The sequence below is a fragment of the Macaca thibetana genome, chromosome 9, assembly GCF_024542745.1.
Source record: "Macaca thibetana thibetana isolate TM-01 chromosome 9, ASM2454274v1, whole genome shotgun sequence".
NCBI lineage: Eukaryota > Metazoa > Chordata > Mammalia > Primates > Cercopithecidae > Macaca > Macaca thibetana.
This window is the reverse complement of record NC_065586.1, coordinates 24344737-24363361: the sequence shown is the minus strand read 5'-3', so window position 1 is coordinate 24363361 and position 18625 is coordinate 24344737. Positions and strand designations below refer to the sequence as shown.

Genomic DNA, 18625 nt, shown 5'->3' with positions numbered 1-18625 from the left:
CTGAAGTGACGGGTCTGCCAATGTCTCTTCCTCCCCTGCCCTACTAGGTACTGGGAATAGAATCACACTCCGTCAATCACATTTCCGTACCCTTGTGATATGCATTTTTTAAATAGCTGGCTCTGATTAGGGGCAAGCCAGGGCCCTTGGGACAGACAGAAACCACCTAGTGTTCAGAGGCCTGGAGGCTGTGACTGCGGCTGTGGCAGTTTTGCCAGGTCGTCTTGATATACCCAACCTGAGCTCTCCACTGGTGATTTTCAGTAGAGGCAGGAGGGTTAGGACAAGGTTGCTGGGGATAAAGCAAATGAGTGGAGGAAAAGTTACGTGGCAAGAAGAAAAAGGTAAGTAGAAAAGCCAAATGTGTTATTGGAGCATTGATACCAGCCCTTGATAAAAAGAATATTTCAAAATGTAATATGTCATTTGATCTCATGGTTTTTAAAACAGGGTCTCGCTGTGTCACCCAGGCTATAGTGCAGTGATGGGATCTTGGCTCGCTGAAGCCTTGACCTCCCTGGACCTAGGTGATCCACCCACCTCAACCCCCTGAGTAGCTGGGGCTACAGGCACGTGCCACCACGCCCAGCTAATTTTTGTATATTTTTTTTTGGTAGAGTTGGGATTTTGCCATGTTGCCCAGGCTAGTCTTGAACTCATGTTCCAGTGATCTACCTGCCTCAGCCTCCCAAAGTGCTGGTATTACAGGCATGAGCCACCACACATGGCCTCATGTCATTTGATCTTAAGACCTAGTTTTCTCTTTTCATTCTGACTGCTCTACCGTTCATTCTTAGATGACTACAGTAACTTCTCATCCAGCTCTCTTAATTCTAGACCCACCACCTCAATCAATTCTGTATGTTGTTTCTAGATTAATTTCCAGAAGATGCCATTTAAAAAAAATCATGGATTCAAGCTGCAGCATTTCTCTGACACCTTCCAAATAAACTCCAAACATCATGGACTGGTTTTCAAGCTCTCAAGTCAGTTTCCAGCCCATTTCCCCAGTCTTAGTCCTCGTTCTTGTTCCACTTAGACAGGCTTAGTCATGGTCCCAGACTTTGATCCAGCATGTTAGTATCCTAGAATGTCCTCACCACCCTCCCCTGCTAACCAGGTTCCACTTATCGTCTACATGAGTTGCAGACCCTCCTCAGGCTGCCTTCACCGCAATGGAGTGCTTGAAGCTGTCCTGGCCCAGATAGCTGATTGTCACATCTCTTCCCAACTTCAGCAGCAGTGGTGTCATGTCGTAACTTGAAATCAGCCATGGTTGTGATATTTACACCATGGAAATTGGCAAATGCCACACATAGAGTAGCCCCCCCCCCGCCTACCCCCCACCACAGCCGGTACCAGAGAGCTGGTTGTTAAACATTTACCAGCACACCACTGCCTCACCTTCCTACAGGCTAGATGTCTCATCCTTCTCTGAAACCAGATGACCTATCTCTTCACCTGGCCACTGAATCCCACTTCCACTTCCAAAACTCTGTCTCTGATCCCTACACAATTATGTCATCATCCGGCCTATAAATGCTTTGAGGGAAAGGCCCATGTATCAGACTCCTTTATGGGGTTATGAGAAATGGAAATAGGACTCTACCTCGATAGACACTGCCCTGTTCTTGGCACTCACACTGTGGATTTCTTCAATGAACAAGCTCTGCATGGCAGACCCATTCATGGGTGTCTGTGGGGACTGCGGAGCCTGCAATGTCTGCAGGGTGGGGCTTACTTCCTGGGGGACGGCGGGGGAGCTGGCCACATGAGGCAAGTTCTGAGCAGGGTTCAGCAGGGCCACGGAGTGCTGCGAGGGCTGGATGGCCACAGGGGAGCTCTGTGCGTGGTGAACCGTCATGCCGGACAAAGGCACCACTTCTGACTTCGCATCGCCAGGGGCACCTGTGCTGTGGAAGGGCTGGCTGGAGGTGTGGGCTGCCTCCTCGTGGCTCTTCAGGACTTCTGCGGCCGTGGCCTTTTCCATAGCCATGTACTGTGCGGCTTGGGCTGCGTCCGTGCCTTTCAGGAGCCCGTCAGTGACATGTCTAGGAGAAACCATGCACAGCAGCATTAACCCTCATGCCACTTTCTCATGGTGGCATACTTGCAAGCTATGTCATCCCAAAGCCAGGTGAGAGTCACACATCCCAAAGCTCAGAGTAGCTGCTTAGGGACCTGTATGGAAATATCTCTTTCTGCTGGTGCTGTTGTACTCAGACCCTTGCCACTCCATCATTGTTTGGGGGTGGGTAGAAGAAAATGAGCCATGAGTCTAACATCAGCCTCTCTTAACTCCTCCACCACCCGATTCTGGCCTATGCAGCCCTCAAATACGCTTAGTTCTAAGCCAAAAGTTTGCTTATTCCCTCCTGCTTTCACTGCCAAGCATCTTGGGAGGGCAGCCCTCACTCTAATTCCTTCTGTTTGCTCTTCTGTATCTCAGCCTGTTGCTCACTGGCTTCCCTACCTGGATTCAGCCAAGTCTTGCCACAAGGTACACAGTGACTCCAAATCTAACAGTCATGTTTACTCCTCAACTTCCTTTGGTGTTTGGAGTCATTTGAAGCTATATATCCCTCCCCACCTTACACATGATATAGTGGAAAAGGGTGTCTGGTGTCAGATCTGTGTTTGAATATCAGTTATTTAATATTGTATATAACGTTGAGAACTTCGCCTCTTTAAGCCTCAGGTACTTTTGCATAAAATGTAATGATGAAGATGGAGATGACGATGGTGATGCTAATGACTTCCTCAGGGCCTGCTGTTAGGACTAACATTAAGATTGTAAAGTTATGTGTGAGACAATGTCAAACATGGTACTTGACCTCTAATTTTTAATTAGGCCCTCATCCCCTTTGTATTATATTACTTTTTTTCATTTGAACAAAACCATTGCATTCTATAACTCTTCTGCTACTCACTGCTCTTTCTTTTGCTGTTTACTTTTTTTTTTACCCCAATCCCTTAGATTCTTAAAGATCCCCGAGGATTTGTTCTCTCCTTTCCCTATCATTCTGCCTTAACCATCTCTTCCATTTTCTTTTCTTTTCTTTTAAGAGACAGGGCCTCTCTCTGTTGCCCAGGCTGGAGTGCAGTGACTCAATCATAGCCCACTGCAGCCTCAAACTCTTAGGCTCAAGAGATCTTCCGGCCTCAGCCTCCTAAGTAGCTGGGACTACAGGTGCACACCATCCTTCCTGGCTCATTTTTAAAATAATTTTTTGTAGAGATGGGGTCTTGCTCTGTCACCCAGGCTGGAGTGCAGTGGTGTGATCATAGCTCACTGTAGCCTTGAGCTCCTGGGCTCAAGGGATCTCCCGCCTCAGCCTCCTGAGTAGCTGGGATTACAAGCACGCACCACTGCAACCAGTGATCGTTCCCATTTTCAATAATCATCTCCATGAAGGTGACTTCATGCTCTGTCTCCCAAGCTGGAGTGCGGTGGTACAACCTTGGCTCACTGTAGCCTCCACCTCCTGAGTTCAAGTAATTCTCCTCCCTCAGCCTCCTAAGTAGGTGAAATTACAGGCACGCCACTGTCTATAATTCCTACGGGAATTCACTATGTTGGCCAGGAGGGTCTCGAACTCCTGACCTCAAGTGATCCACCCACCTCGGCTCCCAAAGTGCGGGGATTACAGGCGTGAGCCACTGTGCCTGGCCAGTGAAGGTGCTTTTGGCAACACAAATTTTGCATGCATATGTGTTTTCAGTGAGTGTGGAGTATTGGAATTTTCTTTCTTCTTTTTTTTTTGAGACGGAGTCTCGCTCTGTTGCCCAGGCTGGAGTGCAGTGGCCAGATCTTAGCTCACTGCAAGCTCCGCCTCCCAGGTTTACACCATTCTCCTGCCTCAGCCTCCCGAGTAGCTGGGACTACAGGCGCCCGCCACCTCACCCAGCTAGTTTTTTTTTTCTTTTTTTTCTCTTTATTTGTATTTTTTTAGTAGAGACTGGGTTTCACCATGTTAGCCAGGATGGTCTCGATCTCCTGACCTCAAGTTCCGCCCGTCTCGGCCTCCCAAAGTGCTGGGATTACAGGCTTGAGCCACCGTGCCCGGCCTGAAATTTTCTTTTCAGTGAAAGTCCTGAATTTCTTTTGGTCTTTACTCCACTGTGACCTCTTTGATGAGCAGGTTTACCTTTAGTAAGGGAGCCTGGCCCAAGCCACTCAAAAGGCTTTGTTTCTCTTTTCTAGGCAGGACCAACAATCTCACAGATACTCCTTCAGGAGGTCACTTAAGAAAGACTTTGTTTACTTCTATTACATTTCTTTGAACTGAATTTATCTATGCCCCTGAAGTGAAGGAGGCGAATAAACTATTTCAATTTTTCAACTTCAAAATATTATTTTAAAAAACCCACCTTCAAATGATTTTTTTTTTTTTTTTTAAAGAAATGACGTCTTTCTCTGTTGCCCAGACTGGAGTGCAGTGGCTCAGTCATAGCTCACTGTAACCTCCTACTCCTGGGCTCAAGGGCTCCTTCTGCCTCTACTTCCTGAGCGGCCACCACAGCTGGCCTTTCAGATGATTTTAAAAAAATGTCTATTGTGTCTATTAATTTTAAACCCTAGGATGGGCTCCACCTAACAATCCTGTGTTGAAGAATTAGAACCTCAAGCCATGTTGCAATAAAAGTTCAAGCGTGAGAAGGACTTGGGGCTTTTCCTCAGGACACTGGATATGTCCTGGGAGCATGGTAGAAGCCTGAAGTCCCAAACCTCCACTCTCGCTTTCCCAGCACACCCCTCCGCAGGCCACCCCCAGCACGGTAAGGGCCCGGTCACCTCCGCAGCAGGGTCAGGATGTCTGTCATGCTGCGCACACGCTTCAGGAGACTGTCCAGCTTGTGTGGCTCCTCCTTCAGAAACCGCACGGCCTCCACTTCTATGCGCAGGATGGCTCGCATCTTGTTTTGTAAGGTTGGAAATTCTCCTGCAGGCCAAACCAGCAGGTGAATTGGAGGAGAAAAAGCCGGAACGACAACCCTCATCCCGCACTCCGATACTGGACAGAGAATTGCAGAGTTCACAAGCCACAGGGCGGTTCACACATCTTCAGGTGGCAGTGGGTTAAGAGCACAGAGGAGCATTGGAGAAAGTCACCTTGGGCAAGGGTAAAGCTCCTCTAGGCCTGTTTCCTGTCTGTGTATTTGGGATAAAGCCAATAGACCATTAGGGTTATTATTATTACTTTGTAATTTGACTGATTGATGGGGTCTCTCTCTGTCACCCAGGCTGGAGTGCAGTGGCATGATCAGAGCTCACTGGAGCCTCAAACACCTGGGCTCAAGCGATCCTCCTGCCTCAGCCTCCTGTAGAGCTGGGACAATTTAGGTGCTGCACACCACCATGCCCAGCTAATTAATTTTTTTTTCTTTTTTTGAGATGGAGTCTCGCTCTGTCACCCAGGCTGGAGTGCAGCAGCATGATCTTGGCTTACTGTAACCTCTGCCTCTTGGGTTCAAGTAATTCTCTTGCCTCAGCCTCCTGAGTAGCTGGGACTACAGGTTTGTGCCACCATACCCAACTAATTTTTGTATTTTTAGTAGAGATGGGGTTTCACTATGTTAGCTAGGCTGGTTTCGAATTCCCGACCTCAGGTGATCTGCCCGCCTCGGCCTCCCAAAGTGGCATAAGCCACTACACCTGGCCAGAAAAAAACTTTTTTTTTTTTTAAGAGATGAGGTTTTGTTATGTTTCCTAGGCTGGTCTTGAACTCCTGGCCTCAAGCAATTCTCTTGTGTTGGCCTCCCAAAGTGCCAGGATTGCAGGCATGAGCCACCATGCCTGGTTACAGGATTTTTATTTTATTTTATTTTTGGGGTTTTTTTTTTTTTTTTTTTTTTGAGACAAGGTCTCACTCTGGCACCCAGGCTGCCAGGCTGGAGTGCAGTGGTGCAATGATGGCTCACCATAGCCTTGATCTTGCAGGCTCAAGAGATCCTACCACCTCAGCCTCCTGAGTAGCTGGTACCACAGGCATGCACCACCACACGTGGCTATTTTGTTTGTAGAAATGGGGGTCTCTCTATGTTGCCCAGGCTGGTCTTGAACTCCTGGGTTCAAGTGATCCTCCCACCTTGTGTTTTTAATGAGTTTGGCACATGCATCCTGGTGCACTGTAAGAGCCTAGCAAATAGAAAGTGTTACTGGAATCATTTAGTGTGAAATCTTACAGCACCCACTATAATATCAGCACCAGGAAGAGGGGGATGTTTGTGCTCTGGGATATCCCAAGTGCCCAGAACAATGCCCGGCACATGTAGGTGTTTAATAAATACTTGCATATATGAATGAATCCTTCTCTACGTGGCAGATTTTTAAACACCCCAGGAAAGATAGTTCAGACTCCTCCCCTGGCGCAGCACAAAGCTTACCTTTCAGGGTAGCTACAGCCTCTCCCACTTGACGCAGGAGGAAAGCCCCATCTTCCACGTCTTTCAGAGTAACCAATCGGCTGGCTGCCGTGGAGTCCTTCAAGTCTTCAACAAAGTCTTCCAGCTCGCTGCGGGAGCAAGGACAGCAGCACAGAGAGCTGAACACCGGGCCTCACAGAGGAAGTGCGGGGCCGAGTGCCGGTCTGAGCCTCTGATTTTGTATAGAGCCCCAGCCCCTCCCCTGCCCCTCCCCTGCCCCTCCCCTGCCCCTCCCCTGCCTCTCCCCTGCCTGTCATGTGGTGGTGGTGGAGAGGGGACGCTCATCTTTAACAGTGGCTGGGAACATTTCGCAATGGTGTGAGGCAGGTACAAGGAGGTTTTTCCAGGGAATGTTCCACATTGGCCCAAGGGACGATTGTGCCTGGCTAACAGAGGACCCAGTCTTTATATTCAATGGTGCTGATGCTAGCAGAGGGACGGAGGGAGGGATAGGTGGAAGGAGGGGGAGGGTGGGGGGGGGGAGAGGGAGAGAGAGAGAGAGAGAGAGAGAAAAAGACAGAGAGAGAGAGAGAGAGAGAGAAAGACAGAGAGAGAGAGAGAGAGAAAGACAGAGAGAGAGAGAGAGAGAGAGAGAGAGAGAGAGAGAAAGAGAGGGAGACCGACCTGTGGTGCAGTAAAACGAGAAGCCCACATTGATTAATATCAGGCTTCTCAACTTTAGCATTTGACATTTTGGGCCCGCGTAATTCTTCGTTGTGGTGTGAGGAAACTGCACGGTAGGATGTTCAGCAGCCCCCTGGCCTTCATCTACTCAATGCCAGTAGCAACCTTGCCTACCCCAACTTGTGACAAACTAGAATGTCTCCAGACCCAGACACTGTCCAATGTCCCTGGGGAAGGGCGAGCAAAATTGCCCCTAAATGAGAACCTCTGGTTTATACTGATTGTCCCATCAACAAGGATGAGCGCTTTCTTCTCCAGGCTACCAAGAGAAGAAATGACTGCAGAAAACAAAAATGACGACAGATGTGGTGTCTGTCGATAGAGGGGGATGCTAGCTCCAAGAGAGGGAGATCGAGGTCTCACCCTTGAGAAAACAGTAACCTCCTTGGGCACATTACTAACCCCATCCTAAACACCTACACATCTAAAAGAGAAAAATCTCTCTCGAGGACGCAGGGAAAAAGAACTTTCGGAAACGCAGACCGTTTCGGAAATGGCGACCACTAGGGGGCGGTAAGTGAACAGCGATCCCACCTCCTGGAGCCCGGAGTGTGGAGCCAGCATCCGAAAGAGAAAAAGGAATGCACGGCGTCATCTGCAAACAGATGGCCCTCGAAGGCCCTTTCCACTTAGGTGGGCAAGTGGATAGAGCTCTGGGTCACATGGCAGCTGCGGGAGGGGTTCAGGCAGGATGCCACATGCATTCAACAGGATCCCAGGGAAAATGACAAATTCCTCCACTGCAAGAGGTGGGATGGAGTTTTTGGTCATGTCTTTCATTCTGTTATGAAAAATAACCCAAAATTGCTTGTGGTCATTTCAGATGAAATGATGCTACTTCAGGACCAGAGGGGGAAAGCCTCATCTGCTCATTGTCCACGTCTGTGAACTATGGAAAGGGGCTCAGTGTTCTGTGAACATACCCGCGGGAAACTTCCTACAGCTATTGCATTCTTGACAGGAAGAGATTGTGCCACCCCACTGAAGGGCTCTAAATATGGTAACTTCGTGTGGAAAAGTTCTTTTCCATTGCATAACCAAACAGAATGACTTCCCTGCATTGACTGGACACAGTGTCCAGTCCTGCAAAGCTTTGCTGGAAGAGCTAAGACACAAATATTATCCTGGTTCCGTTAACAACCAACATGTCTGTCGGTGTGTAATTAATACTGCAAGGGACTGTCAGCTGACTCAAAGTCAGCCTGCCTAGAATTCTGTTTTCATCTCTTCTATACAATATACCTCTTGGATTTCACAACCTTGCATACAGAGGCTCTTAAACTTCACAGCTTTGTGGAATATACAGAAATGTGTATTGATACGATGGTACACAACAATGTCACTTCTACGCAAATGTTTATGATACCTACTTTAGATAAAACATTAAAATTCAAATTTATTAATTCAAAAATGTAAGAGAGACATGGGGCTAAAATGAATGCTGGAAATACATTTTTGACATGGTAATCAATATGACTTTTGAAATACCAGCTTCGCTCCACAGAATGTCAGATATTCATAGATGTTACAGTTTATAGCATTCTATTTGTTTAAGTTGCTTTTCATCCTAGTGTTGTTAAAAAGAAGCATCCAGTTTGTTGGAATATATTTCACCTGACTATTATTAGAAGACTAATTATTATTTTCATGTAGAAATTATCTAGACCCAATTTCTTTTCATAGTTTTATTTTTAATTTTTATTTTTAGACAAAGTCTCTCTCTGTCACCCAGCCTGGAGTGCAGGCTTAGCTCACTGCAACCTCCGTCTCCCGGGTTCAAGTGATTCTCTTGCCTCAGCCTCCTGAGTAGCTGGGATTACAGGTGCCTGCCACTATGCCCAGCTGATTTTTGTATTTTCAATACAGATGGGGATTCGCCATGTTGGCCAGACTGGTCTCTAACTCCTGACCTGAAGTGATCCACCCACCTCGGCCTCCCAAAGTGCTGGGATTATAGGTGTGAACCACTGTGCCTGGCCCATCTCGTCATAGTTTTAGACCCAAATTTAATCTCTCTGCCTTCTGAATGGCTCACCAGTAATTCAACCTAACATGAGTTGAATATAAGTCTCCACAAGGAGGCTTATATTCTAGTGCTTGGAATAAGAAGGACAAGGAGGAAAAGGAGAATGAGGAGGGAGAGGGGAAGGAAAGAGGGATATTGCTGTTCTGGTGTTCCAGAGTTGAAATTCCTGGCTTTTAAAAAATAAGCTCTTTTTAAAAATCGACGCATACTAGTTGTGAGTTTTGAGGTACATGTGATAATTTAGTACATATAATTTGTACAGACCAAATCAGTGTACTTGGGATATCCGTCACCTTAAATATTTGTCTTTTTTTCATGCTAGAAACATTCTAGTTCTCTTCTAGCTATTTCCAGCTGTCTTTTATAACCTGCTCTCTTGTCATTCAGATCTAGCCATCCAATCAGTTAATCTGCTTTATACCTTATAGAAGGAAAATTTACACTATCATTATTAAAAGGATATATATGTATATAGTTATTTTTAATTGCTTTTTTTTTTTTTAAACAGGGTTTTGCTCTGTTACCCAGGCTGGGATGCAGTGGTGTGATCATGCAGCTTTGACCTGCCAGGCTCAAGCCATCCTCCTACCTCAGCCTCCTGAGTAGCTGGGACCACAGGTGTGTGCCACCATGCCCGGCTAGGGTTTAGTTTTTATTTTTAATTTTTATTTTGTAGACATGGGGTCTCCCTATGTTCCTATGTTGCCCAGGCTGGTCTTGAATTCCTGGGCTCAAGTGATCTTTCCACTTCAGCCTCCGAAAGTGCTGGGGTTGCAGGCAAGAGCCACTGTGCCCAGCCAAAAGGATATATATTTCAAAAGGTGTTTTAAAGAAGAATTTTGAGAGCTAGTCGTAGGTGGTGAATACCATAGGACGTTTTGCATTTGACTTCATTCTTACTTTCACTGCTTGGTTCAGGCCTCATTGCCTTTTGCCTGACGGAGACAGTAGCTTCCCATATGGTCTCCGAGTCACTGATCTATTTTCCCCTCAATCAGTCCCGCACATGATCACCAGAGGGACCTCGCTCCAATACAACTCTAGCTTTGCTACTTCCTTGACCAAAAACAAAAACCAAAAAAACCCAAACACTCAGTGTCTTCCTCATCGTTCTAGGCAGTAACTCTCAAATGTGAAGGTGCTTCAGAATCACCAGCTTTGTTTGTAAACTGCAGATTCCTAAGCTTCATCCACAGAAATTGTGAATCCGGGGTTGAACCCCAGAACTTTCAAGAAAAGCCAGAAATCCAGATTTCTCTTAAAGAATCTTCCAATCTCTGTAGGCACAGCCCAGACAGGCATCAAGCAGGTACGTGAGGCCTTGAGTATGGTCTAAGATACAGGAAGTCAGTGTGCAAATGGAATGGCACTCCCCAAATATGGGATGTGTATCTTGCACCCAACTCTCCTGCCTAACTGGACTGCTACCCAGTTCTCCAAAGATATCTTGCATTTTCCAGGCCAGAAACTTGTTGGTTTGCAGGGTTCTACTGCCCGGAAGTCCTTCCCTGTCTAGCCTCTGCTGATGCCATCTCCCCATCTTCGAGGCCATCTCAGTTGAGTTTAACCATTTCTTTCTTTTTTTAGAGATTGGGTCTTGCTCCAATATCCATGCTGGAATGCAGTGGCGCAGTCATAGCTCAATGCAGCCTTGAACTCCTGGGCTCAAGTGATCTTCCTGCTTCAGCCTCCTGAGTAGCTGAGATTACAGGTGCATGACACCACACCTGGCTGATTTTTTATTTTTAGTAGAGACAGGGTTCTGCTATGTTGCCCAGGCTGTTCTTGAATTCCTGGTCCCAAGTGATCCTCCCACCTCAGCCTCCCAAACTGCTGGGACTATACGTGTGAACCATTGTGCCCAGCCTAACAAACCATTTCTGAAACTACTATGTGCTAGATACTGTGTGTGGCCTGTAGGTCATACAAAGAATGACTTCATTCAGGTTAAGTCTTCCTGATCCCTGGGTTAGTCTCTCTTTTGTGTGGGTACAACTGGTACCTGTAAATCCCGTGTTTGGAGCTACACTCCTATTTATCAGGTTGGCTTTGCTAGACTGAAGATTCTTAAGGGCTCTTTGCATATCTTACTCATCTGTGGCCTTCCCACAAATCCAACCAAATAAAGCCCTCTTATGATATGTTCGTTCCATTACTTTTTCTATCTCATTCCTATGCTAGGCTGTAATCTCAGAGTATTATTGAGATTAAAGATGACTTTTCTAGGCCAGAAGTGAGAATTATTTCAGCTAACCAATAAACACAATTTTTTTAAAAAAGAAATTTACTGACCGGGCATGGTAACTCACGCCTGTAATCCCAACACTCTGGGAGGCTGAGGCAGGTGGATCACCTGAGGTCAGGAATTTGAGACCAGCCTGACCAATATGGTAAAACCCTGACTTTATTAAAAATACAAAAATTAGCCAGGTGTTATGGCGTGCACCTGTAATCCCAGCTACTCAGGAGTCTGACATAGGAGAATTGCTTGAACCCAGGAGGCGGAGGTTGCAGTGAGCCGAGATCATGCCACTGCACTCCAGCCTGGGCAACAGAGCAAGACTCCATCTCAAAAAAATTTTTTTCATAATTTTGTTGGAAAATTTATATAAACGTTATTAAAAGGATAAATGTTTTTATTTTTATTTTTACTATTATTTTTTGAGACGGAGTTCTGCTCTGTCACCCAGGCTGGAGTGCAGTGGCACAATCTCGGCTCACTGCAACCTCCCCCTCCTGGGTTCAAGCAATTCTCTTGCCTCAGCCTCCTGAGTAGCTGGACTATAGTCATACACCACCACGGCCAGCTATGTTTCTTTGTATTTTTAGTAGAGACCGGGTTTCTCAATGTTGGCCAGGCTGGTCTCGAACTCCTGACCTCAGGTGATCCGGCTGCCTCGGCCTCCCAAAGTGCTGGGATTACAGGTATGAGCCACTGTGCCCAGCCAGGATATGCATTTTAAAAGAAGTTTTAAAGAAGAATCTGGAGACCTAGTTTTAGATAATTGGGCTGTCACAAAAACATTTCAGACAAATAACAGCCTTACCAACTCATGGTGGGTGATTAACTCTGCCTATAAATGTGTGAACTAAGTAGAATTTTGGAAGCTATTTTGAGATGTGGATGAACAGCGGCCTGATTTAATTTATTAGGAAAAGAATAACTCAAATTGAAGTTTTTTTTTTCCCCCCTCTAGACTGCTGAGAGGGACACTCTAATTTTAATCAAACACATTAGGTTGGTATCCAGGGTGATATGAGCCACAGCTCCAACAGGAGATAGGTGATTGAACACAATGCTTTCCATCATGGAAACCTCTTCTCATTATGGCCATGAGAAGAGTTTGCAAATTGTTCCCTTGCAATCCCAATTTGAGAGATTTAAGTTTTCCAAGAAACAAGAGAATTATCAACACTGGAGAAACCCCTCAAAATTACTATTCATTATACTAAAAGGTGAGATAGTTCTATGATAAATCTTCATTGCATACCAAAATATACAATTACCATAAAAGATGTGCCTGCCTGCTGATGGGGGAGTAATAAAATTCTGCTCATTTCAATAGTAGGAATTGATAGATGCTTTCAATAAGAACCTTAAATAACATTCATAACAGCTAAGGAAGCATCTTTCATTCGGGATCAGATACCCTTTACATTTAAATTCTTCTTTTGCGATTTTAACTACAGTTGAATAATAGGAAGATAATTTTAGTGCTGTGTTATTTTGGCCATTAGTTTTAATTTATTGAGATGAAATATAGCCTTCCTATTTGTCACTGGGTTTTGCCATTTACTCCTTTTAATTTTGTGTATTGCTGAGCCCTGGAGGAGAGAGTATGAAGCTACAACTCTCTCTCTCTGTTCTTTTTTTTTTTTTTTTTTTTTTAAAGATAGGATCTCCCTATGTTATCCAGGCTGGTCTCGAACTCCTGGACTCAAGCAATCCTCCCGCCTCAGCCTCGCGAGTAACTGGGACTACAGGTGTGAACTACCATGCCAGCAATGCTGCAACTTTTAAAGAAATGCAGTCACCTGAGGACCACTGAATTTCCTGGGCCTCCATGGAAAGGTGCTGAAGTGTCCACATATACCACCATCAGCAGAACTCCAACTTATACACAGTAGGTGCTCAATAAAGAGAGGGCAACTGGGAAGGACCTCCTTAGCAACAATAATTTTCCTTTGCAGGTGAAACAGCTCAACATGCAAGTGACTGGCACTCACCACAACTTCTTGATGATCCTCTCTTCCTCATGAAGATATTTTTGTCTCTCTTGCTCCACCAGGACGCGCTGTCGCTGCACAGGATCCTCCAGTCTCTTCATTGTTTCTATCACTTTGCCACTGATTTCCAGCTCGGCCTTCTTCATCATCGCCCTCAGCAGTTCCTGGTTCTGCAGCTGTGAACACAAAAAATCAACTTCAGTGGGCGCTGCCTGCCTGAAATGGAGGTGAGTGAATGCCTTGAAGTCTTCAGAGCACTTTGGGTAGACAGCCCTGTGGCTGAATCTTTACTTATTTCAGTGAGAAAGGAAAGGGAGCAAAGACTGTACATACAGCTTCTTCCACCAACATCTGAATTTTGGCAGCCAACTGACAACCAGACTGCCTGCAAGACAAAGGATCCTTTTTCTACTCTGGTCAATGCATCACGGACAACAGGCATAAACTCTCATTGACGAATCTTTACAGGGAGCAGCACAGGGCACCTGCTTTGGAGCCAAGAAGACTTTGGGTCAAATCGCATACTCTCTCCCTAGCCCACTGTGAGACTTTGGGCCCATTACTTAGACTCCCTTGGTCTTCGTTTCCTTACCTCTAAGGATGGGGAATCCACTTTCCTTGGCCATTCTTGAGGGCTACATGAAATACCACATGGTATAGAACGGGAACTCAACACGTGGTGATTTGGCTATGAAATATATCAGTATCAGTTCAAAGAGGGTCCGTGTCCTTCTCATTCATATGATTCCACGTACCACGTACCACAAAATCACAGACCCTTAAAACATAGGACTTTAATGTTGGCAATGATAATGATTCTAGATGAGTCCAGGGTTCTTGGCAATTTATGAATTTCTCTAGATTGGAGGTAGGCTACCTGTATACAGAAGCTCACAATTTCCAAACAGTTCCCAGAACATTCTTGTTTCTCATCCCAGAGAATATAGGAGGTGGGAGCTTTATTCAGGCTTCACAAGAGTCTAGTTGAACACTTGAGTCCCTGGAGCAGGACAATTTTCTAACAGCAGATCCATCAAGTGAATTCACTCAATCAGCCTCCATAACAATAATGATATTATGCCTAGTATATCATCCCTAAAGTTCCACTGAAATATCATTTAACAAATTTCAATGGTTTCCTTTGTTTTCCGGTTTCATGAACTGGTTTATTGTCTCATGGGGGTGATGATGTCTTTGTCAACCGTCCATTATCTGTGTAAATTGAGGGGAAATGCAATCTGACCATGCCACCACCTGCTTAAAACCACATCATGCCTTCTGTTTTCTCTGAATAAAGACAAAACATTTCAACACAGGCCACAAGCAGAACCACCATTAGGTCCCAACGTCAGCGCTGCATGGTGACAAACTGGCCTCCGGGGAAAGAATGCCTGGGTTCAACTTCCAGTTTTACCACTTAGTAGATGTGTGACCATGGGCAAGCTATTAACCTCTGTGTCTATCCTAAAAAGGGGTAGTAATATCTCATAGCCCGTAGGTTGGTCATGGAGACTCGGTGAGACAATAAAATAAAGTGTCTGGCTCCAATCTAGACCTGAGCACATACCAGCCATTGCTATCAGGGAGCATGAACTAGTGGGTGGAGCCTGGCGTTTTGTCTGGGAGGGAACCACATAGAAATATACCACTTTTGGTTACTTTCTCTACAGGACTCATGATCATGCTCTCATACCACTTTTGCTAATGTCTTTTTATCGCGGTCTTAAAAACTAGTCAGTCACTATTTTGCTAAAAGGCACCTTTTTTTTTTCATTTGTTTTTTTTTGAGATGGAGTTTCACTCTTGTTGCCCAGGCTGGAGTGCAATGGCATGATCTCGGTTCACTGCAACCTCTGCCTCCTGGGTTCAAGCGATTCTCCTGCCTTGGCCTCCTGAGAAGCTGGGATTACAGGCATGCACCACCACACCCGGCTAATTTTGTATTTTTAGTAGAGACGGGGTTTCTCCATGTTGGTCAGGCTGGTCTCGAACTCCCGACCTCAGGTGATCCGCCCGCCTTGGCCTCCCAAAGTGCTGGGATTACAGGAAGGAGCCACCATGCAAGGCCAAAAAGTGCCATTTTTAGAGACTTTGTGCAGAGAACAACATCCTCCTATGCTCTCTCTGGCTACAGCCCATTCTCCAGGCACTGGGCAGACTGGTCCCTTGCCTTGTGGCTAATCTCCCTCCCTGCATGCACCTAGCACTCTGCTCCAATCATATATCATTTCAGTTCTTCATAGGGGCCAGTCTCCTTTTTTGTTTTTTGTTTTTCTGAGACAGAGTCTCACTCTGCTCCTGCTATTCCCATCTCCCAGAATTCTGTTCCCCCCACCTGGTTAATTTCTGCCCTCCACAGAGTCTCTGGTACACTGTGTCTGGCATATTAGCAGAAAACTCAAAATACATCTGTTGAATGAATGAACTGAATGAATCAGTAACATTGATAAGAACAGGCAACAATGAAGAATCCAAAATTCTTCTCTAAATGGTTGAAACCTGCTGTGACCCATGGGCTCAGATAGGTGTTGGGATCAGCTCTTCCATGCCTTGTCTTGCTCTCACTGCAGGGATGTGGCAGGGCTACAGGTCAGCACTGTTCATATCGGTCAATTAGCCACACGCAGCAACACCACGTACTATCAAGATGATTCGCTCAACTTCAGTCCCTGTGTCTAATCCCACAGAGCTCCTGCCTTTGAAGGGGAGGGGGAATGAGTGATGACAGGGATGTGAGGGGAAAATGAGTAGATAACTAAAGGGGTCTAAGAGTGACCAATGCCCGGATCCCAACTGAGAGATTCTCATTTTACCAGTCTGAGGTACTGTCTGGTTGCTGGGAATTTCTAAAACTCCTCAGATGATTTGATTTGCCACCAAGGATGATTTCATGGCCTAAGAAAAGGGCTTTTGAATAGACAGATGATGTCACTGTGCCATGGGCTATGGGGCACAGCAGGGCACCTAACCCTCCTGCCCAAATTTTAAAATGAGCTTACGTAAATCTGGGGTCTGGTTAGATAGTGGATATTAACACTGGATATCACGCTAGACATCATTGGTGAAATATTTGAAATTCATAAAATTGAAAGGTGGGAAAAGTGAGGCCCTGAGAAGTTAAAGGACATGTTCAGGGTCTGCTTGGCAATTATAGAGCACAATTAGGAATAGAACCAGGTCTTCTGAATTCAACTCATCAATTTCCCCAGCACCCCAAGTTGTTCTTCTAGCAAGGCAGGGAGCGTGCCATTCTGTTCACAGCTACAAGCCGTGTGTGGCACGTGGTAGGTACCCAATACATACGGTTGACACTTGAACAACACAGGTTAGAACTGCATGCGTGGGTCCACTTATATGTAGATTTCCTTCCTCTTCTGCCACCCCTGAGACAGCAAGACCAACCCCTTCTCTTCCTCAATCTATTCAATGAGAAGACGATGAAGATGAAGACCTTTATGATGATCTACTTCCACCTAATGAATAGTAAATATATTTTCCCTTCCTTATGATTTTCTTAATAACATTTTCTTTTCTTCAACTTACTTTATTGTCAGAATACAGTATGTATTTGAGACAGCAGACACGTGAAAAAAACAAACACAGTATACAATACCTACAACATACAAGACGTGTTAATCAACTATTATTGGTAAGGCTTCCACTCAGCAGTAGGCTATTAGTAGTTAAGTTTTGGGGAGCCAAAAGCTATGGATTTCTTACTGCGTGAGGGGGCAGCACCCCTAATCCCCCTGTTGTTCAAGGCACAACTGTATTTGCTTTATGAATGAATCGCAACATAATGTTTCTGAGAAGGATAAGAACATACTGGAAGAATACAACTGGGCATAATGTTTAAACGCAACTAGACTTACTCCACTAGAAGAGGAGGAGAGGGAAAGGCTCTGTTTCAATTCTAGGCTTTGTTATCCTCCTGTCTAGAAAGCGGGGCCTTACAGGTACTAAAGGGGGAAGCTGTCATAGCTCACTGGCTGGCATGTGGGCAATGAGGAGTGAGTTGTGAATGAACAGGGTCTACACAGGTTCTCTGTCTGCTTTCCCAGTCCCCCCACCCTCCCTGCCTGGTGTTCTTGCCACTGTCTCCAGGCTGCAGGACAGTTCCTGCTTATCTGAGCACAGTGTAAAAAAGTGCTACATATAGGATGTGGATCACCATCTTTCTCTAAATGCTTCAAGTCAATTAGTTAATGGAAACTCAAATTGTTAAGTTGGTTTTTGCTTAAGAGGTGATACCTGCATTTTAATAGTTAAAATCAATTGTCTTGAGGCACAAAGTTTACAAACAATAAAACATATCCATCTTAAGTGCACAGTTCAATGAATTTTGACAAATGTATACACTGATGTAACCACTGCTGAAAAGACAGCTAAATATTTTATCACCCTAAAAAATTCCTTTGGGACCTTTTGCAATCAATCCCCAAACTCCAGCCCAAAAAACCACCAGTCTGCTTTCTGTCATCATAGATGAGTTCTTTGTGTTCTAGAACGTTATAAAAATGGAATTATATAACATGTGCTCCTTTGTGTCCAGCTCCTTTTGTTCAGAATATTTTTTTCTGAGATCCAGCCCTGTTGCTGAGTTTTTCAGTGATTCATTCTTTTATTGCTGAGTGGCATTTCATTGTACAAATGGATATAACAAAATTTTAATATTTGTGTACATTGACTTGATTCTTGTGATCTTGCTCAAGTCACTTATTTCTTTCCTTTTCTTTTTTTTTTTGAGATGGAGTCTCGCTCTGTCGCCCAGGCTGTAGTGCAGTGGCACAATCTCGGCTCACTACAAGCTCTGCCTCCCGGGTTCACACCATTCTCCTGCCTCAGCCTCCCGAGTAGCTGGGACTACAGGCACCTGCCACCACACCCAGCTAATTTTTTTTGTATTTTTAGTAGAGACGGGGTTTCACCATGTTGCCAGGGTGGTCTCGATCTCCTGACCTTGTGATCTGCCCGCCTTGGCCTCCCAAAGTGCTGAGATTACAGGCGTGAGCCACCGTGCCTGGCAAGTCACTTATTTCTAGTAGCATGTTTTGTAGATTCCATTTAATGCTACACGTATACAATCATGTCATTTGTGAGTAAAGCCAATTAGACATTTTACTTTTCCATTTGCGTGCCTCTCTTTCTTTCTCTAGCCATACTAAACTTGCTACAATCTTCAGTACAGTGTTAAACAGATGTGAGTGTAGGTTTCTTGGCCTTGTTCCTGATTTTTTGGGGAATGTGTTTAGTGTTTCACCA

General features: G+C 45.3%; 1 protein-coding gene across 15 annotated transcripts in view; it reads right to left on the bottom strand.

The window, feature by feature from the left end:
- The window catches only part of KIAA1217 (KIAA1217 ortholog), an 839027-nt gene that overhangs the window by 20174 nt on the left and 800228 nt on the right, over positions 1-18625 (bottom strand). For all 15 annotated transcript variants that reach the window (XM_050804835.1, XM_050804844.1, XM_050804834.1 and 12 more), the window contains 4 exons: positions 13364-13539; positions 6388-6515; positions 4796-4943; positions 1610-2051 (listed from right to left, as the gene is read on the bottom strand). In XM_050804835.1, coding sequence (XP_050660792.1) covers positions 1610-2051; positions 4796-4943; positions 6388-6515; positions 13364-13539 — 894 coding nt within the window. The remainder of the gene's footprint in view (positions 1-1609; positions 2052-4795; positions 4944-6387; positions 6516-13363; positions 13540-18625) is intronic.